This window comes from Oncorhynchus clarkii, chromosome 20 (genome assembly GCF_045791955.1).
Source record: "Oncorhynchus clarkii lewisi isolate Uvic-CL-2024 chromosome 20, UVic_Ocla_1.0, whole genome shotgun sequence".
Lineage (NCBI taxonomy): Eukaryota > Metazoa > Chordata > Actinopteri > Salmoniformes > Salmonidae > Oncorhynchus > Oncorhynchus clarkii.
This window is the reverse complement of record NC_092166.1, coordinates 51648567-51670828: the sequence shown is the minus strand read 5'-3', so window position 1 is coordinate 51670828 and position 22262 is coordinate 51648567. Positions and strand designations below refer to the sequence as shown.

Sequence of the window (22262 nt, the reverse complement as noted above, 5' to 3'; positions counted from 1 at the left end):
GAGAAGAGTGAGATCTTATGAGAGATCTGAATAGACTCAGAGGGAGTCCCAAATGACATCCTATTTACTTATGCACTACTCTATTCATTGTGCACTATATAATGAATAGGGTTCTATTTGAGACACTACCTAAGTCACATCCAATCGCTTTAATTACTGACAGTAAGATCAGAGGCTGACCATCTTGGGAACTTCAGTCCCTGGAATAACATTATCTGCTGTTATACTCTGTTCAGGAGGCTTTGGGGCATTGCACTGCTTCTTGTGTGAATTCTTAGCTTCTTGAGTGTAGGGGGCAGGATTTTCGTTTTTGGCAAAAAAACGTACCCATTTGAAACGTCCTATTTCTCAGGCCCAGAAACTAGAATATGCATATAATTGCAGGCTTAGGATAGAAAACACTCTAAAGTTTCCAAAACTGTCAAAATATTGTCTGTGAGTATAACAGAACTGATATTGCAGGCGAAAACCTGAGGAAAATCAAACCAGGAAGTGCTGTTTTTCCTGAAAGCTCTCTGTTCCATTGGATGCCTTGCCTCCATTTAAAGGGATATCAACCAGATTCCTTTTCCTATCGCTTCCTCAAGGTGTCAACAGTCTTTAGACATAGTTTCAGGCTTTTATTTTGAAAAATGAGCGAGAAAGATATCATCGCGTCAGTGGATAGCTGGGTGTGCGCAGAGTTTTGCTTGCGCAACAGAGTGGGGCAGCCATTGTCTTTCCCTCTCCTATTGAAAAAGCGACAGTCCCAGTTGATATATTATTGATTATATATTTTAAAAACAACCTGAGGATTGATTATAAAAAATGTTTGACATGTTTCTGTGGACATTACGGATACTATTTGGAATTTTCGTCTGCGATGTCCTGACCGCTCGAGCCTGTGGATTTCTGCCAAACAAATTGAGGTATTTTGTTCCATAAATAATCTTTATGGAACAAAAGGAACATTTATTGTGTAACTGGAAGTCTCATGAGTGCAAACATCCAAAGATCATCAAAGGTAAGCGATTTAATCTATTGCTTTTCTGACTTTCATGACCAATCTACTTGGCTGCTAGTGTTTGTAATAGTTGTCTACTGAGAGAGATGTCCTTACATAAACGCTTGTTATGCTTTCGCCGAAAAGCTTTTTTGAAATCTGACAGGCCAGGTGGATTAACAACAAGCTAAACTGTGTTTTGTTTTATTGCACTTGTGATTTCATGAAAATTAAATATTTTTAGTATTTTAATTTGGATTTGGCGCCCTGCAATTCAGCAGGTGTTGATGAAAATGATCCCGCTAAAGGGATGGGTGCGTCAAGAAGTTAAAGCTCCCAGTACAGAGGCCCTTGTTATAAGTTAATGGTTCTAATTTTGATCCAGGAAAAGAGAGATTCTTTAGGAATCCATAAATGTAATCCTGTCTGGGATTAATTACTGACCGCTGTAGAAAGTATTGTGATTTATTTGATTTATTAGGATCACCATTATCCGACACCAATGGTGACAGCTAGTCTTACTGACTGTGGTCCGACAAAACAAAAGACATTACAGACAAAAGACTTTACAATTTACATACATTTAAAACATTAACCTGCAGTGTGCGTTTATTGTTCAGGAGGCAGGTAGCCTAGTGCTTAGAGCATTGGTTCTATACCTGAAAGGTTGCTAGATCGAATCCCCGAGTTGACAAGGTAAACATATTTTGTTCTGCCACTGAACAAGGCAGTTAACCCACAGTTCCTAGGCTGACATTGTAAATAAGACTTTGATCTTAACTGACTTGCCTAGTTAAATCAAAAAAATCTGTGGAACATGCATGTCGGTAAATGCTCACAACAAGTGGGTCACATAAGGAAGAGGCGTTGTGCTATGAGGTGTTGCTTTATATGTTTTTTTGAAACCAGGTTTGCTGTTCACTTGCGCAATATAAATTGGAAGAGTTCCATGCCAGCGTGTGTAGTCAGGAAGTGGCAACTGTTAATCTATTTTTTAATGGAAAGTCTAATCAAATCACTGCCTGGTCTGAGGGGGGCATTTATCATGGGGGAACATCTCCTAGAGTGACTCAGGACTATTGCTTATTTTTCTGCTGAGTGACTTTAGAAAGTTTTCATACCCTTATTATTCTTATTCCACATTTTGTTGCTGAATTGAAAATGTAAAAAAATCTCATCTATCTACACACAATACTCCATAATAACAAAGTGAAAACATGTTTTTGGAAATGATTTCTAATTTATTAAATTAAATAGAGACAAATGTAAAATAAAATAAGTATTCACACCCATGTGTTGAAGCACCTTTAGGAGCGATTACAGCTGTGAGTCTTTCTGGGTAAGTCTTTAAGAGCTTTCCACACCTGGATTGGGCAACATTTGCCAATTATTCTATTCTAAATTCTTCTAGCTCTTTCAAATTGGTTGTTGATCATTTCTAGATTTAAATCAAAACTGTAGCTCGACCACTCAGGAACATTCAATGTCTTCTTGGTAAGTAACTCTAGTGTAGATTTGGCCTTGTGTTTTAGGTTATTGACCAGCTGAAACGTGAATTCATCTCCCAGTGTCTGGTGGAAATCACACTGAACCAGGATTTCCAGTAGGATTTTGTCTGTGCTTAATTAACTCCATTCCATTTATTTTTCATCCTGAAACTCCCCCGTCCTTAATGATTACAAGCAAATGCATAACATTATGCAGTCACCACCATGCTTGAAATTAGGGAGAGCAATACTCTGTAATGTGTTGAATTGGATTTGCCACAAACATAACACTTTGTATCCCGGGCAAAAAGTTTAAGTGTATTGCTTGGCAAAACATTTTTCAGTATTACTTTAGTGCCTTGTTTCAAACAGGATGCATGTTTTGGAATATTTGTATTCTGTCCAGGCTTCTTTCTTTTCACTCTTTCAATTAGGTTAGATTTTTGGATTAAAAACAATGTTGTTGATCGATCCAGCTTTCTCCTCTCACAGCCAATAAACTCTGTAACTGTTTTGTTTGGCCTCATGGTGAAATCCTTGAGCGGTTACTTCCTCTCCGGCAAATGAGTTGTGTCCTTGTAGTGACTGGCAGTATTGATACACCATTTAAAGTGTAATTAGTAACTTCACCATATTCAAAGGGATATTCAATATCTGCTTTTTTTTTTTTACACATCTACCAATAGGTGCCCTTCTTTGCGATCATTGGAAAACCTCTGGTCCTTGTGTTTGAAATTCACTGCTCGACTGAGGGACCTTATAGAAAATTATATGTGTGGGGTACAGAGACGAGGTACTTTTGAACAATATTTTTGCAAACAGAGTGAGTCCATGCAACTTATTATGTAACTTGTTAAGCAAATCTCTACTCCTGAACTTATTTAGGCTTGCCATAACAAAGGGAGTGAATACTTATTGACTCAAGACATTTCAACTTTTTATTTTTTATACATAAAAAATTTAAAAACACAATTCCACTGACATTATGGGGTATTGTGATTAGGTGTAATCATCTCAATTTAATCTATTTTAAATTCAGTCTGTAACACAACAAAATGTGGAGTCAAGGGGTCAAGGGGTCAAAGTCAAGGGGTGTGAATAGAAAGTATGACTTTTTCCACAATTTGTTGTGTTAGACTGAATTTGAAATAGATTAAATTGATATTATAAGGTCCCTCAGTCATGCATTGAATTTCAAACTCAAAGACCAGCGAGGTTTTTCAATGCTCGCAAAGGGCACCTATTGGTGAATGGGTAAAAAAGCAGACGTTGAATATCTCTTTGAGCATAATTGAGTGTTATCTACGGCTCCGCAATGGGCCGTGTGTGTGTGTAAATATTTGTGTGTATGTGGGCTTGTGTGCATACTGTAGGTGTATTCAGTTTGTTTATATTACGTACAATGAACTCAATGTGGTCCTAATATATACTTCATACTTTCCTCAACTCATGTCCTTATTAGGTATTTTTGTCTTTCACTGCAGTGCTACAAATCTCATGGGTTCTCCCCTCCTCAAGGGTGCAGCAGTCTGTCAGCTGGCGCACCAGCAGCAGCTCCACCGACTCTCAACAGAGCACTCCCCAAAGGGAAAAGCTTCAGGTACTCATACAGTAGAACATCTTCTCTTGTTCTTCCTGCCCCGCTTGTTTAAATGGGCCGCTCCAGTCTACAGAAATGGATGCAGCCAAGTAAAATGTACACATATGGCACAATATAAACAGCGCTTTCATGGAATGTAAAAAAGATTTATGATGATTGCAGTTGGGAATAAATATGTTAATATGCATCTAGGCTCCGGTACCAGACACAAAGACCCTTATCTGCATCTCTAAAAGCAGTCAGAATCGGGACATTCCCGTTTGATTTACAGTTTAACAGAGTTAGCAGCTAACATGAAAATCACACTGATGGCTTCACAACAGGAAAATTAATATTTTTATCTTCAAGTAAGATTACCCATTTGTGAACCATTTCAATGTTTTCTGTTTCTGTCACGTATTATTTTACATGGCTCATTCCAGGAGTAGCTCCCTGTCCCTCAGTCCAGCCCAAAGACACCAGGACACTCATCACTTCAGGACCCTGCCAATCTCTCGAGGACCAAGGGTTGCTGGCCCCGCCTATAAGCACCTACAAGAGGTAGAGTCTACAGAGATGGAGGCAGAGTCTTTAAGAGGGTAAGCACCTGGATGTTCTGCTTTGCTTTGAAACTGAATGAGGACAGTGTTAATAGCAAGGTTGTTTGGTCTTGATAAGTCCGTTTGAATTATGTGCTTTGAAATAATATTAATGAGTATAAATCTTCTGTTTACCTTGAACCACCTTGAACTAAGTTAACTTAAATGACGCAACACTCCATGCCGCCCCACATCTTGTGTTGCATTTTCATTTTGAACGAAAACAAGTGGGTTGAGCCCTGAGCCGCCTTGGGCTGGCCTTCTGGGCATGGTGTGTCTTCCCGCCTAATCTAACAACCCTGCTGGAACATCACCCCGGCACTTGAGATGAAGTGAAAGTCACTTGCAAGCTACAGCTGCTGTCACGACTGTGTGTAGAGACGGACCAAGGCGCAGCGGAGTTTGAGTTCCACATCTTTATTTCTTTATTTCTTTGTGAAACTTAAGCAAAACAAAACAGTAAAGAAACAACGAAACGTGACTAAGTGGTGCACAAAACACAAAATAATATCCCACAAGCATAGGTGGGAAAAACAGCTACTTAAATATGATCCCCAATTAGAGACAACGATTATCAGCTGACTCTAATTGGGAATCATACAAATCACTAACATAGAAAATAAACAAGAACACCACATATAAATAAATAAACTAGATCACGCCCTGACCTACTTCACCATAGAGAAACAATGACTCTCTATGGTCAGGGCGTGACAGCCGCCAGAAACAAACACCGAGCAGACAAAACTAGCTAACTTGTTTTCAGATAAACTGTCCTGGTAGCAGGGACAATGTTTTCAGAAAATGTTGACAGAAACAAACATCATTCTTAGATCTGAATCAACTCGACCCCAAAAGAGAAAAAAAAAGTGAGAAGTCTGCTCATGACCATAAACCAGATAAACATTGGAATTCATTTTGAAAGGTGGAAAATGGAGTGAAATGGCCGCTGTTCTCATGGACTGGTAGATAAGGGTTGTTGTGTTTTTAACCTTAGTGTGTTCAATGTTCAAGCTAGCTAACACTGCTACTTAGCTAGCTAACATCTGTATTTGGACTGTTTTGTACTCAAAGTAATCTAACGATAGCTACATCATGTAGCTACACTGTACAAACCCCACAAGATGCCCAATGTATTTCTTAAAACTGGCTAACGTTAGCTGGCTAAAGCTAGATATGCAGATTGTTGACATGGTAGTGTGTGTGGTTGTTGATTTTTGGCCCGAACCACACCATAAAATGCATCAATCTATCTATAAAATTCAGTCCGGTAACATCACACATATGTATTTCTCAGGGAGATACTGGTGGAGAGAGTTGGATTTCAAGGGAACCTAAGGTTAAGCTGGACAATACAACAAGTCAAAATTCACCCAAGGCTGAAAAACTTCGCAGAGCCTCTTCTGACTGGAGTGATGCTTAGAATTCAATTTCTCCTAAATGGCACAAGAAAATGCATCCCTTTTTTATTTTATAACTGCAATCTGTTCTTATGACGAAACTGGAAAAAAAATAACTTGTGTAGAAAGTAAACATCCGCACCTCGATGGTGTCAACTGTGCTTATGTCTGTGTAATGAGGAAGTAGGGAAAAATGAAAACTTCTGACTATTTCTGGTCTAGTGCGGGTGCTGGCCAGATTTAAATAATTACAAAGAGGAAATTCTCCTGATTTAAAATGGTGTCTGACTTGAAAAATCTAAATATTCACATTGCGAGATATTTTGTGAAATATCCAGACATACCTATATTTCCCCGATAGGAAACAATGGGATGACCTCACAGTTCATGAGTCATTTTTTGTTGTTGTTGACGTTTTAACTACCAGCAATTGGTAACAGCATTGTACACTGCCCAAACTTACATCATTAGCAATAATAGGTTATCGTGATTAAAATGGTGTAGAACTTCAAACCATTAAAATACAGACATTTTGAGCAATTTGGCAAAATAGACAGACATGTCCCTATTTCCCCAAAATTCCTCATATCAAATGTTATTGGTCACATACACATGGTTAGCAGATGTTAATGCGAGTGTAGCGAAATGCTTGTGCTTCTAGTTCCGACAGTGCAGCAATATAAACAAGTAATCTAACATCTCCACAACCTAATACACACAAATCTAAGTGAAGGGATGGAATAAGGAAATATGGATGAGCAATGACTGAGTGGCATAGGCAGGATGCAATAGATGGTATAAAATACAATATATACATTTGGGATGAGTAATGCAAGATATGTAAACATCATTATTAAAGTGGAATTAATAAAGTGACTAGTGAAACATTTGTTAGAGTGGCCAATGATTTCAAGTCTGTATGTCGGCAGCAGACTCTCTGTGTTAGTGATGGCTGTTTAGCAGTCTGATGGCCTTGAGATAGAAGCTCTTTTTCAGTCTCTCGGTCCCTGCTTTGCTGCACCTGTACTGATCTCGCCTTCTGGATGGTAGCGGGGTGAACAGACAGTGGCTCAGGTGGTTGTTGTCCTTGGTGATCTTTTTAGCCTTTCTGTGACATCAGGTGTTGTAGGTGTCCTGGAGGGCAAGTATTTTGCCCCCGGTGATGCATCGTGCAGACCGCACCACCCTCTGTTGAATCCTGAGCTGTAGTCAATAAACAGCCTTCTTACATAGGTATTCCTCTTGTCCTTATGGGATTGTGCAGTGTGATGGCGATTGCATCAACTGTGGACCTATTGTGGCGGTATGCAAATTGCAGTGGGTCTAGGGTGACAGGTAAGGTGGAGGTGATATGATCCTTGACTAGTCTCTCAAAGCACTTCATGATGACAGAAGTGAGTGCAACGGGGCGATAGTCATTCAGTTACGTTCCCTTTCCCTTCTTGGGTACAGGAACAATGTTGGCCATCTTGAAGCATTTTGGGACAGCAGACTGGGATAGGGAGAGATTGAATATGTCTGTAAACACACCAGCCAGCTGGTCTGCCCATGCTCTGAAGACTCGGCTAGGGATGCTGTCTGGGCCGGCAGCATTGCGAGGGTTAACACATTTAAATGTCATACTCATGTCGGGCCATGGAGAAGGAGAGCCCACAGTCCTTGGTAGTGGGCTGCGTCGGTGGCACTGTATTATCCTCAAAGCGGGCAATGAAGGTGTTTAGCTTGTCTGCAAGCAAGACGTCGGTGTCCGTGATGTGGCTGATTTTTATTTTTGTGATTATCTGTAGACCCTGCCACATACGTCTCGTGTCTGAGCCATTGAATCATGAGTCATCATCAGTCCATCATTTATGTCAAAATGGCCACTTGTTGTTAGCGTGTTCAGCCCACTAATTCATCTTCATGAGGCGCAAGCACTTCGTCCAGACAAAAACTCGAACATTTCTGTTACAGTCCTTTAGAAGCATGTCAAGCGATGTTTGGAATCTAATCGTTAGGATGTTTTTAACATAAAACATCATAAAGCGAGGTGTCCCTCTCAGTGTCCGCCACCCCCCCGTTCAGCTGAAACCGTGGCGCAGGCAATGCAAAAATATTCTTAGAAATATTTAACCTCCACACATTAACAAGTCCAATACCTCAAATGAAAGAAACACCTTGTTCATCTACCCAGCATGTCAGATTTTTTTAATGTTTTACGGCGAAAACACACCACATATTTATATTAGACCACCACCGAAACAAAGACAAGAGGCAGTCATTTTGTCCCAGAAAATATACAATTATAAAAGCAGGATTAAAAAATAAATCATTCACTAACCTTTTGAAAATCTTCATCAGATGACAGTAATAGGACATGTTACACAGTACATTTATGTTTTTTTCAATAATATGCCATTTATATCCATAAATCTCCATTTACATTGACTTCATGTTGACAAAATACTCAAAAATGTCCGGAGAAATTATAGATAGTGCCGCCAGATAACATAAATAGACATCATAAACTTTGACTAAATATACATGTTCTACATATAGTTAGAAAGATACACTGCTTCTTAATGCAACCACTGTGTTAAATTTATTTTTAACGTTACAGAATTAGTTCACTATGTAATAATCTGAGACGGCGCTCAGACGTAAGCAATATTTCTCCGCTATGTTGGAGTCAACAGAAATACAAAATTACAACATAAATATTCCCTTACCTTTGATGGTCTTCGATCAGAATGTAGTGGAAGGAGTCATACTTACCCAATACATCGTTTTGTTTCACTTCGTGTGCCTTTATAGTAGCGTATGCTATGAGTTCCAGCTGAAATGCATCCAAAATTACTTCTGGTCCCGAACAGTTGCGCATCAAAACTTCAACATTACATACAGTGCATTGCGAAAGTATTCGGCCCCCTTGAACTTTGCGACCTTTTGCCACATTTCAGGCTTCAAACATAAAGATATAAAACTGTATTTTTTTGTGAAGAATCAACAACAAGTGGGACACAATCATGAAGTGGAACGACATTTATTGGATATTTCAAACTTTTTTAACAAATCAAAAACTGAAAAATTGGGCGTGCAAAATTATTCAGCCCCCTTAAATTAATAACTTGTAGCGCCACCTTTTGATGTGATTACAGCTGTAAGTCGCTTGGGGTATGTCTCTATCAGTTTTGCACATCGATAGACTGAATTTTTTTCCCATTCCTCCTTGCAAAACAGCTCGAGCTCAGTGAGGTTGGATGGAGAGCATTTGTGAACAGCAGTTTTCAGTTCTTTCCACAGATTCTCGATTGGATTCAGGTCTGGACTTTGACTTGGCCATTCTAACACCTGGATATGTTTATTTTTGAACCATTCCATTGTAGATTTTGCTTTATGTTTTGGATCATTGTCTTGTTGGAAGACAAATCTCCGTCCCAGTCTCAGGTCTTTTGCAGACTCCATCAGGTTTTCTTCCAGAATGGTCCTGTATTTGGCTCCATCCATCTTCCCATCAATTTTAACCATCTTCCCTGTCCCTGCTGAAGAAAAGCAGGCCCAAACCATGATGCTGCCACCACCATGTTTGACAGTGGGGATGGTGTGTTCAGGGTGATGAGCTGTGTTGCTTTTACGCCAAACATAACATCTTGCATTGTTGCCAAAAAGTTCAATTTTGGTTTCATCTGACCAGAGCACCTTCTTCCACATGTTTGGTGTGTCTCCCAGGTGGCTTGTGGCAAACTTTAAACAACACTTTTTATGGATATCTTTAAGAAATGGCTTTCTTCTTTCCACTCTTCCATAAAGGCCAGATTTGTGCAATATACAACTGATTGTTGTCCTATGGACAGAGTCTCCCACCTCAGCTGTAGATCTCTACAGTTCATCCAGAGTGATCATGGGCCTCTTGGCTGTATCTCTGATCAGTCTTCTCCTTGTATGAGCTGAAAGTTTAGAGGGACGGCCAGGTCTTGGTAGATTTGCAGTGGTCTGATACTCCTTCCATTTCAATATTATCGCTTGCACAGTGCTCCTTGGGATGTTTAAAGCTTGGGAAATCTTTTTGTATCCAAATCCGGCTTTAAACTTCTTCACAACAGTGTCTCGGACCTGCCTGGTGTGTTCCTTGTTCTTCATGATGCTCTCTGCGCTTTTAACGGACCTCTGAGTGCAGGTGCACTCTATAAAAGGTGCAGGTGCATTTATACGGAGACTTGATTACACACAGGTGGATTGTATTTATCATCATTAGTAATTTAGGTCAACATTGGATCATTCAGAGATCCTCACTGAACTTCTGGAGAGAGTTTGCTGCACTGAAAGTAATGGGGCTGAATAATTTTGCACGCCCAATTTTTCAGTTTTTGATTTGTTAAAAATTTTTGAAATATCCAATAAATGTCGTTCCTCTTCATGATTGTGTCCCACTTGTTGTTGATTCTTCACAAAAAAATACAGTTTTATATCTTTATGTTTGAAGCCTGAAATGTGGCAAAAGGTCGCAAAGGGGGGCGAATACTTTTGCAATGCACTATATATATCGACTAAACTGGTCAAACTAAGTGCAGAATCAAGCTTTAGGATGTTCTAAACGTACCAAACAATTCTCTAATCTATCGGACATTCTTGCTTCTTCTCAGGCATTCTGGAACAAAGGAACGTCTCTCCAAAAAGCGCGCTCTGGTCACCTTGTATTTTCTCGCGACACTCAGTCTTTTGCCTACCAAAGGGTCAAAACTCGCGGGATTTGCACAATTAAATGCTGTACTGAATGAGGACATCTAGTGGAAGACATAGAAAGTGTCTCCAGATCCATAGCTGGTTGGGAAGGATGGGGGCGAAGACGTCAAAGTTGCCCCAAGTGTCAGGCTCCCAAAAATTGTTTGGGAGATTGCCTGCCCTGTGAGTTCTGCTATACTTACAGACATAATTCAAACGGTTTTAGAAGCTTTAGAGTGTTTTCTATCCAATAATAATTATTATATGCATATATTAGCAATTTTGGACAGATTTTTTTTTAAAGTTTACTATGGGCACATCCAAAGGGGGCAGTATTCTGCCTAGCCCTAACAAGATAATGTTCCAACCGGAGAATTCCTTTGTCTGAAGAAAAGCACTGAAACGAGAGGTAACTCTGTCGGGAGCGCACATCATGAGACCAAGGCACTCTGCCAGACCACTGATTCAAAGAGGTCTCATGAGCCCCTCCTTTATTGTAGAATCCTCATTCAAGTTTCTAACGACAGTTGACATCTAGTGGAAGTTGTAGGAAGTACAACTTTATCCATATCTCAATGTGTATTCGGTAGGCCAAGCTTTGAAAAACTACAAACCTCAGATGTCCCACTTCCTGGTTGGAATTTTCTCAGGTTTTCGCCTGCCATATGAGTTCTGTTATACTCACAGACATCATTCAAACAGTTTTAGAAACTTTAGAGTGTTTTCTATCCAATACTAATAATAATATGCATATATTAGCATCTGGGACAGAGTAGGAGGCACTTCACTCTGGGCATGCTATTCATCCAAAAGTGAAAATGCTGCCCCCTATCCCAAAAGAGTTAAAGGCACAGTCAATTTACTGTATGTACAATTCTAACCCACTGGATATGTGATACAGTGAATTAGAAGGGAAATGATCTCTCTGTAAACAATTGTTAGAAAAATGACTTGTCATGCACAAAGTAGATGTCCTAACCGACTTGCCAAAACTATAGTTTGTTAACAAGAAATTTGTGGAGTGGTTGAAAAATGAGTTTTAAATGACTCCAACCTAAGTGAATGTAAACTTCCAACGTCAACAGTAGTCTCTATATCGCGTGACAGATTACTTACTTTAAAGTCAGAAAACTTTGGTCATTCATAACACATACACAAATTCCTTGTGACGGTGTACAGTGCCTTGCAAAATAATTCATCCACCTTGCCATTTTTCCTATTTTGTTACATTATAACCTGTAATTTAAATGGCTCGTGGCCATGTCTGGCAGCGATTACAGCCTCAAGTCTTCTTGGGTATGATGCTACAAGCTTGGCTCACCTGTTTTTGGGGAGTTTCTCCCATTCTTCTCTGCAGATCTTCTCAAGCTCTGTCAGGCTGGATGGGAAGCATCCCTGCACAGCTATTTTCAGGTCTCTCCAGAAATGTTCAATCGGGTTCAAGTCCGGGCTCTGGCTAGGCCACTCAATGACATTCAGAGACTTGTCCCGAAGCCACTCATGCGTTGTCTTGGTTTTGTGCTTAGGGTCGTGTCCTGTTGGAAGGTGAACCTTCGCCACATTCTGAGGTCCTGAGCGCTCTGGAGTAGATTTTCATCAAGGATCTCTCTGTACTTTGCTCCATTCATCTTTCCCTCGATCCTGACTAGTCTCCCAGTCCCTGCCGCTGAAAAACATCTCCAAAGCTTGATGCCGCCACCTTCATTATTCACCGTAGGGATGGTGCCAGGTTTCTTCCAGACATGACACTTGGCATTCAGGCCAAAGAGTTCACTCTTGGTTTCATCAGACCAGAGGATCTTGTTTCTCATGGTCTGGGAGTCATTTTGGTGCCTTTTCGCAAACTACTGAGGAGTGACTTCCGTCTGTCCACTCTACCATAAAAGCCTGATTGGTGAGTGCTGCAGAGATGGTTGTCCTTCTTGGAGGTTCTCCCCTCTCCACAGAGGATCTCTGGAGCTCTATCAGAGTGACCATCGGGTTCTTGGTCACCTCCCTGACCAAGGCCCTCCTCCCCGATTGTTCAGTTTGGCCGGGTTGCCAGCTCTTTGAAGAGTCTTGGTGGTTACAAACTTCTTCCATTGAAGATTGATGGACGCTGTGTTCTTGGGGACCTTAAATGCTGCAGAAATGTTTTGGTACCCTTCCCCAGATCTGTGCCTCGACACAATCCTGTCTCAAAGCTCTTTGGACAATTCAATCGACCTTATGGCTTGGTTTTTGCTCTGACATGCACTGTCAACTGTGGAACATTATATAGACAGGTGTTTACCTTTCCAAATCATGTCCAATCAATTTAATTTACCACAGGTGGACTTCAATCAAGTTGTAGAAACATGTCAAGGATGAGCAATGGAAACAGGATGCACATGAGCTCAATTTCGAGTCTCATAGCAAAGGGTCTGAATACTTATGTAAATAAGGTATTTAAAAACAAAATGTTATCGATTTGCAAAAATGTATAAAAACCTGTTTTGGCTTTGTCATTATGGCGTAATGTGTGTAGATTGATGAGGAAAAACATTTAATGTGACAAAATGTGGAGTAAGGGAAGGGGTCTGAATGCACTGTATGCTCAAATTTATATCCAAGAGTCTAGGAGGGAACATACAGCCCTAGGCAATGCTGTTGTTTCATTGATTGTACTGGATGGCTTACAATTATAGTGAATTTTTATTTGATTTTGAATTTGTTATATTTTCATAATTAATTGGGTGACATTTTACCATTTTAGCTAGACAGAATATCTCACCACCATGCGTTTCCATCTCCTCCTCTCTCCTTTATTCCTTTATTGAGCGTGCAGAGGGTCTGTCAACGGTTTAGTGAAATGTGTGTCATTGTGAAAACATGTTGCTATTGATGTTTCCAAGCAGATTTCACTTGGTTTCCCAAATCAAGCACTCGGTAGCTGCAGGAACAGCGTTGGAAAGCCCATGGCATACAGAGTTTGGGTGGAATATCACCTGTTGCACAGTGTGAGCATGCTCCTCAAACAGTGATTGGATGTGTGGGTGTGAAATAAGTGTTATTATATTTATTTCTCAGCTGCTCAAATTAGGCACAGCTCCGCTTTAACACCAAAGTAGCCTACCAGGCATCATTAAGGAACAGAACTGCAGGAAAGCTCCCGGCCTCCATTCGCTATTCGATATACGGATGACGTGTTTTTTCTCTTGCCCCTGTTCCTGACCATTTAATAATGGGCCATTCTAAATCATACATGTCACATATTAGTAAAAACAAGATTAAACTGAGAAAAGTCTGATGGGTGAACATATGATCACTTGATGAGAGAACAGCTGTGCCACCTGAGACAAGGAACAGAGCACAAGGTTTTTTGTAAATTTATAATATCATCAATAGTCTATAGTTGCATCATGCAGCCCGTATATGTTTTGATTTCTAAGACATTCTAAGGTTTGTATCGTTCATAACCCTAAGTCTAGCGTATAGGACCTGTTTCAAATGAGCACTTTTACACTCAACAGTTCATACTGTATGTGCACTCGCTCCAGAATGGGAAAAATATCCTTTCTATGTTCAATTATATTCTTCTTACTATAAAATAATATAAAATAATGCCACGGGACTTATCTTATATCTTGTCAGCTAAATGAACAATGAGTTCTGTTATACTCACAGACATCATTCAAACAGTTTTAGAAACTTTAGAGTGTTTTCTATCCAATACTAATAATAATATGCATATATTAGCATCTGGGACAGAGTAGGAGGCACTTCACTCTGGGCACGCTACTCATCCAAAAGTGAAAATGCTGCCCCCTATCCCAAAAGAGTTAAAGGCACAGTCAATTTAGTGTATGTACAATTCTAACCCACTGGATATGTGATACAGTGAATTAGAAGGGAAATAATCTCTCTGTAAACAATTGTTAATAATATATAAAATATAAAATAATATAAAATAATATTTTTAAAAAATCACGGGACTTATACGCATATCTTGTCAGCTAAATGAACAAGTCTACAGCGTATGGCATGGAGCGTAGCCAGATAACAGATAGTAGATCTACTCATATTCTGTTCTCCTGAAATACATTTTCTTCATATCATAATGTTTCTTTAGACCTGACTAAAATAAATAATTGTGGTGCATGTTACATTGATTTACTAGACTTCTCCAAATGAGTCTATACTAAATTTCAAACAAATCTCAAATTATTGATGTGATCAGGTGGAAAACATATTGGATCAGGACATATGTCAAATTCCTTTAGAGCAAATAAAGTATGATGTCAAAAGCAGAATTCTTATAGGCCTGGTATCTTTTTCAGGTTGAAAAAGAAAAAGGAGAGCTGCACACTCTAGGAGCACGGATGCAATAATTGAATAATCGAAACGTTGGTTGCTCAATTATTTCATTTGAGCTCCTACAGTGTGCGGCTCTCCTTTCCCTTTTCAAGAGTAGCGCTAGCCAGCACCTCGTCTTAACAGGTGTGCGTTTCTTTCGCCTCCATATTTTTCAGGTTGTCTTACCATTAGAATGGTTTCAGCATCCTCTGCCAGGTCACTTTCCCTCTTCTCCTCCTCTGGAGGAGAATAACTCACGTCTGATGCCACTCACCTCTGCATTTAAGAAACACAAAAGATACATATTTCTATACAATCTCCAAGAGAGAATGGATGGATGCTCACAAATAAATATCAGCAGTCAGTGCAGCAGCCTGGGGATGGAATTGTTGAGGAATAGTATGAGGTAGAGGAGGACATCTCAAGCATTTGGGTTTGTGGGGACAGCTTGGGCTCAGTGCCTTCCTTGGCTATCTACACTACCGTTCAAAAGTTTGGGGTCACTTAGAAATGTCCTTGTTTTTTGTCCATTAAAATAACATCAAATTGATCAGAAATACAGTGTATACATTGTTAATGTTGTAAATGACTATTGTAGCTGGAAACTGCATATTTACATAGACGTACAGAGGCCCATTATCAGCAACCATCACTTCTGTGTTCCAATGGCATGTTGTGTTAGCCAAACCAAGTTTATAATTTTAAAAGGCTAATTGTTTTATTAGAAAACCCTTTTGCAATTATGTTAGCACAGCTGAAAACTGTCAGTCTGTTCTTGTTCTGAGAAATGAAGGCTATTCAATGTGAGAAATTGCCAAGAAACTGAGGATCTCGTACAATTCTGTGCACTACTCCCTTCACAGAACAGAGCAAACTGGCTCTAACCAGAACAGAGCAAACTGGCCCTAACCAGAACAGAAAGAGGAGTGGGAGGTCCCGGTGCACAACTGAGCAAGAGGACAAGTACATTAGAGGACACTGCAGAAATAATAAATAGTAGGGAGAGCACGTCAATCTGGTCCATGCTGATTTTTTCAGACCTGACAATGGTAACCTACCTTCTGGGCTTAACATTGGAGATTCGCAATGGTTGTAGGTTGATTTTTAAGTATTTTGAATGAAGAGCCGTTTGGGAGCCAAATGAGCTGGCTCTTTTTAAATGGATAAAGCCAAATGAGCAGTCACAAAAAAAAGACTGCCCATCACTATTGCTATCCAAACAATACTAGGGGTATGTGCACATGAATTAAAAGGTAACTACACAAAAAAAAATCTAAATTCCTGAAGTGGGCAAAAAATAAAAACTGATTTTAGAGCGTATGTCATCCTGCAGCACAGCATCTTGGGGAAAATTAAGGTCAGATTCAATATTGGTTAAAACCTCTTAAGCCTACCCCCTCCTTTTTCGAACATTCTGTTAAAAATCGCGCAACTTTTCAGCGTCCTGCTACTCATGCCAGGAATATAGTATATGCATATGATTAGTATGTGTGGATAGAAAACACTCTGAAGTTTCTAAAATTGGTTAAATCACGGCTGTGCCTATAACAGATCGTGTGTTTCATCGAAAAGCGCAAGAAAAACTGCTCACTGAAAGCTAAAAATAATATCCATGCGTCACTTTCATGGATTGTTAAAAGGGCACAAAATTAATTATGGACCTGCATGCAATTCCTACAGATTCCACACGATGTCGCCATTGTCGTCATTATCCGGGGAGTTTTTTGTTGGTAAATCCAACTAACTGGATTCCATTTCTTCCGGTCTCCGCCAGGATGTTTTGAAGTGCACATTTTCGGCCATTGATTTGAAGCAGAGGAGCTATTGAATACACATCACCCCGTGATCATTTTGATAGATTATAAACGTTTACTAATACCTAAAGTTGGATTACAAAAGTATTTCGAAGTGTTTTGTGAAAGTTTATCGTCGACTTTTTTAATTTTAAAAAATGACGCTGCGTTTTAAAACAATGTTTTTTTCTGAATTACACAGCTTCCATAGATGGCTATTTTGGGTATATATGGACCAATTTAATCGAAAAAAAGACCCAATAGTGATGTTTATGGGGCATATAGGAGTGCCAAGAAAGAAGCTCGTCAAAGGTAATGAATGTTTTATATTTTATTTCTGCGTTTTGTGTAGCGCCGGCTACGCTAAATCTTTTGTTTACGTCGCATTCAGGCATTTTGGGGTGTTGCATGCTATCAGATAATAGCTTCTCATGCTTTTGCCGAAAAGCATTTTAAAAATCTGACTTGTTGGCTAGATTCACAACGAGTGTAGCTTTAATTCTATACCCTGCATGTATATTTTGATGAACGTTTGAGTTTTAACGAGTACATTTAGCATTTAGCATAGCGCATTTGCATTTCCAGGTGCCTAGTTGAGACATCTGCGTCTCAAGTAGGATCAAGAAGTTAATGCACCCAAGAGGGAAAGAGGTATGGCTATCCTAGAAATGTTTTAATTTAGAGTAATCTAATATATTATATATGTCCAAAGCGACTTACAGTCATGCGTGTATATGTAACTGGTGTGAAATGGCTAGCTAGTTAGCAGTGTGTGCTAGTAGTGTTTCAATCTGTGACATCACTTGATTTGAGACCTTGAAGTAGCTGTTTCCTTGTGGAGTTATATATAACGATGCTTCATGTGTGATTGTTATCGATGTGTTCATAGGGTCCCTGGTTTGAGCCCATGTTACATTATTTCAAAGATTTTAGAAAGGCAGGGCAGGATGGATATAGGTCTATAACAGTTTGGGTCTAGAGTGTCCCCCCTTTGAAAGGGTGATGACTGCGGCAGCTTTCCAATGTTTGGGGATCTCAGACGATACAAAAGACGTTGAACAGGCTAGTAATAGGGGTTGCAACAATTTCGGCGGATAATTTTAGAAAGAGTGGGTCCAGATTGTCTAGCTCAGCTGATTTGTAGGGATCCAGATTTTGCAGCTTCAAAACTTCAGCTATCTGAATTTGGGTGAAGGAGAAGGGGCTTGGGAAAGTTGCTGCAGGGGGCGCAGAGCTGTTGACCAGGGTAGGGGTAGCCAGGTGGAAAGCATGGCCAGCAGTAGAAAAATGCTTACTGAAATTCTTGATTATAGTAGATTTTTCAGTGGTGACAGTGTTTCCTAGCCTCAGTGCAGTGGGCAGCTGGGAGGAGGTGCTCTTATTCTCCATGGTCTTTACAGTGTCCCAAATTAGTAAATTAGTGAATTAGTGCTACAAGATGGAAAATTATATCTGAAAAAGCTAGCCTTTGCTTTCCTAACTGACTGAGTATATTAGTTCCTGACTTCCCTGAAAAGTTGCATATTGCGAGTGCTATTCGATGCTAATGCAGTACGCCACGGGATGTTTTTGTGCTGGTCAAGGGCAGTCAAGTCTGGGTTGAATCAAGGGCTATATAAGTTCTTAGTTCTGCATTTTTTAAATGGGGCATGCTTATTTAAGATGGTGAGGAAAGCACTTTTAAAGAGCAACCAGACATCCTTTACTGATGGGATGTCAATATCCTTCCAGGATATCTGGGCCAGGTCGATTAGAAAGGCCTGCTAGCTGAAGTGTTTCAGGGAGCGCTTGACAGTGATGAGGGGTGGTCGTTTGACCGTGGACCCATTACGGACGCAGGCAATGAGGCAGTGATCGCTGAGATCTTGGTTGAAGAATGCAGAGGTGTATTTAGAGGGCAAGTTGATCAGGATGATATCTATGAGGGTGCCCATGCTTACAAATTTAGGGTTGTACCTGGTAGTTTCCTTGATAATTTGCGTGAGATTGAGGGCATCTATCTTAGATTGTAGAACGGCCGGGGTGTTAAAACCTCTCTGGGATATGTGGGACGCTAGTGTCCCACCTGGCCAAAAGCCAGGGAAAATGCAGAGCACCAAATTCAAATAAATTACTATAAAAATCAAACTTTCATTAAATTACACATTCAAGATAGCAAATTAAAGCTACACTTGTGAATCCAGCCAACAAGTCAGATTTCAAAAAGGCTTTTCGGCGAAAGAAAACAATGCTAATATCTGAGGATAGCACCTCCATAAAACAAAGAGAGAAAAGGATATTTCAACCCTGCAGGCGCGACACGAAACGCAGAAATAAAAATATAATTCATGCCTTACCTTTGACGAGCTTCTTTTGTCGGCACTCCAATATGTCCCATAAACATCACAAATGGTCCTTTTGTTCGATTAATTCCGTCGATATATATCCAAAATGTTCATTTATTTGGCGCGTTTGATCCAGAAAAGCACTGGTTCCAACGTGACTACAAAATATCTCAAATGTTACCTGTAAACTTTGCCAAAACATTTCAAACTACTTTTGTAATACAACTTTAGGTATTTTCTAACGTAAATAATCAATCAAATTGAAGACGGGATGATCTGTCTTCAATACAGGAGGAAAACAAACTGTAGCTAGCTTTCTGGTCACACGCCTCTATCTAACAGTACACTTCAAGTGACCCTCGTTCAAGATGGCCGTACTTCTTCATTACACAAAGGAAAAACCTCAACCAATTTCTAAAGACTGGTGACATCCAGTGGAAGCGGTAGGAACTGCAAGAAGGTCCTTTAGAAATCTGGATTCCCAATGAAACCCATTGAAAAGAGAGTGACCTCAAAAAATATATCTGAATGGTTTGTCCTCGGGGTTTCGCCTGCTAAATAAGTTATGTTATACCCAAAGATATGATTCAAACAGTTTTAGAAACTTCAGAGTTTTCTATCCAAATCTGCTAACAATATGCATATCCTATCTTCTGGGGATGAGTAGCAGGTAGTTAAATTTGGGCATGCATTTCATTCGGACGTGAAAATACTGCCCCCTGTCACCACGAAGTTAAGCATGTCCCAGTTTAGGTCACCTAACATTACGAACTCTGATGATAGATGGGGGGAAATCAATTCACATATGGTGTCCAGGGCACAGCTGGGGGCTGAGGGGGTCTATAACAAGTGGCAACGGTGAGAGACTTATTTCTGGAAAGGTGGATTTTTAAAGTAGAAGCTCGAACTGTTTGTGCACAGACCTGGATAGAAAGACAGAACTCTGCAGGCTATCTCTGCAGTAGATTGCAACTCCGCCCCCTTTGGCAGTTCTATCTTGCCTGAAAATTATTTAGTTGGGGATGGACATTTCAGAATTTTTTTGGTGGCCTTCCTAAGCCAGGATTCAGACACGGCTAGTACATTAGGGCTGGCGGGGTGTGCTAAAGAAGTGAATAAAACAAACTTAGGGAGGCGGCTTCTGATGTAAACATGCATGAAACCAAGGCTTTTACGGTTACAGAAGTCAACAAATGAGAGTGCCTGGGGAATAAGTCTAGTGCTGGGGGCTACAGGGCCTGGGTTAACCTCTACATCAGCAGAAGAACAGAGGAGGAGTAGGATAAGTGTACGGCTAAAGGATAAAAGAACTGGTCGTCTAGTGTGTTGGGAACAGAGAATAAAATTAGCAGATTTCTGGGCATGGTAGAATAGATTCATGGCATAATGTACAGAAACGGGTATGGTAGGATGAGAGTACAGTGGAGGGAAACCTAGACATTGAATGACGATGAGATTGGTTTTGTCTCTGGAGGTACCAGTTAAGCCAGGTGAGGTCTCAGCATTTGTGAGGTGTGGGACAAAAGCGGTATCTAAGGCATGGTGAGCGGGGCTGGGGGCTCTACAGTGAAATAAGACAATAATTACTAACCGACACAGCAGTAGACAAGGCATATTGACATTAGGGAGAGGCATGTGTAGCCGAATGATCATAGGGTCCAATGAGCAACAATATGTGAGTCAGGGAACCGCTAGGTGAGCGGGAGACACGGCAATTCAGAAAGCTAGCGGGCCGGGGCTAGCAGATGGGTCTTTGGTGACATCGCAACGGAAAAGCATTTTAAAACCACCTTGGACGATTAAGTCTGCAGACCAGTCGTGATGGATTGGCGAGGCTCCGTGTCGGCAATAAAGGGTCCAGGCCAATTGGCAAAAGAGGTTTTGTAACCCAAGAATTAGCTGGTATACCTATTCGGCTAGCCGGGAGATGGGCCTAGCTCGAGGCTAGCTCAAGGCTAACTGGTGCTTGCTTCTGGACAGGCGTTAGCCAGCAATGGCCACTCGGTTGCATCGAACTAGCTGCGATGATCCGGTGTAATGGTCCATAACTTGAGGTAGGGATCCGGTGATGTGGTCGAGAAAAGCAATCCAATATGCTCTGGGTTGATATCGCTAGGATTTGGATTTGAAACAATAGCCTACAAGCTGTGGTCAACTATTTTAGCACTGAGTTTTTTATTTTCACTGAATCTTCTTTTGGGTATTGGTTAGAATACAATTAGGTTGTGGAAATGTTATGCTCTTAGTACTGTAGCCTACTTCCGACCGTCACGTTGTACAGTGCCATATTTTCCGTTCCATCCTAACGGAAACCCTGAAGGTTTCGGTTTTTGATTTTCTTGGAATAGAAACACCATAATATTAATCTAATTAATTAAACTAAATTTCTTAAAATCAATCCCATATACTATGTTCTTACAAATAAAGGTTTTAAATTCTCTAGCACAGCCAATTTTGAAGACTATCAAATGCTTTTCAAAGATGCCCTCTGGTGGTCGTACTAGCACTAACTAGCATTAATGGTAACAATGGCTGACAATTAAATAACGTGCCATAGAATTCTGCGGCAGCCCGCAAGATGTGCTTCAGTATGATGCAACTTTTAAAGGAAGAACCACTGTAGCTACATGATGTAGCTATCGTAAACACCTTTAACTTCTTGGCGCACCCATCCGTCAACACACGCTGAATTGCAGAGCGCCAAATCAAATTAAATGACTAAATATATTTAATTTTCATGAAATCACAAGTGCAATATAGCAAAACACAGCTTGGCCTGTTCTTAATCCACCTGGCGTGTCAGATTTCAAAAAGGCTTTACAGCAAAAGCTATCCAATCGTTTATGTTAGGACATCTCTCTCAGCAGACAAAACATTTCAAACAGCTAGCAGCAAAGTAGATCGGTCACGAAAGTCAGAAAAGCAATAAAATTAATCGCTTGACGATCTTCGGATGTTTGCACTCAAGAGACTCCCAGTTACACAATAAATGTTCCATTTATTCGATAAAGACTCTTATATCCAAAAACCTCCATTTGGTTGGCCCGGTTTGTTCAGAAATCCACAGGCTCCTACGGGCAGAC

General features: G+C 40.3%; 1 protein-coding gene across 1 annotated transcript in view; it reads left to right on the top strand.

Annotated features, from left to right (window-relative positions):
* LOC139377480 (pro-neuregulin-3, membrane-bound isoform-like) overlaps nt 1-22262 on the top strand; it is a 279397-nt gene that overhangs the window by 244918 nt on the left and 12217 nt on the right. The window contains exons 7-8 of the mRNA XM_071120511.1: nt 3954-4069; nt 4492-4647. Of these exons, the coding sequence (XP_070976612.1) occupies nt 3954-4069; nt 4492-4647 (272 nt within the window). The remainder of the gene's footprint in view (nt 1-3953; nt 4070-4491; nt 4648-22262) is intronic.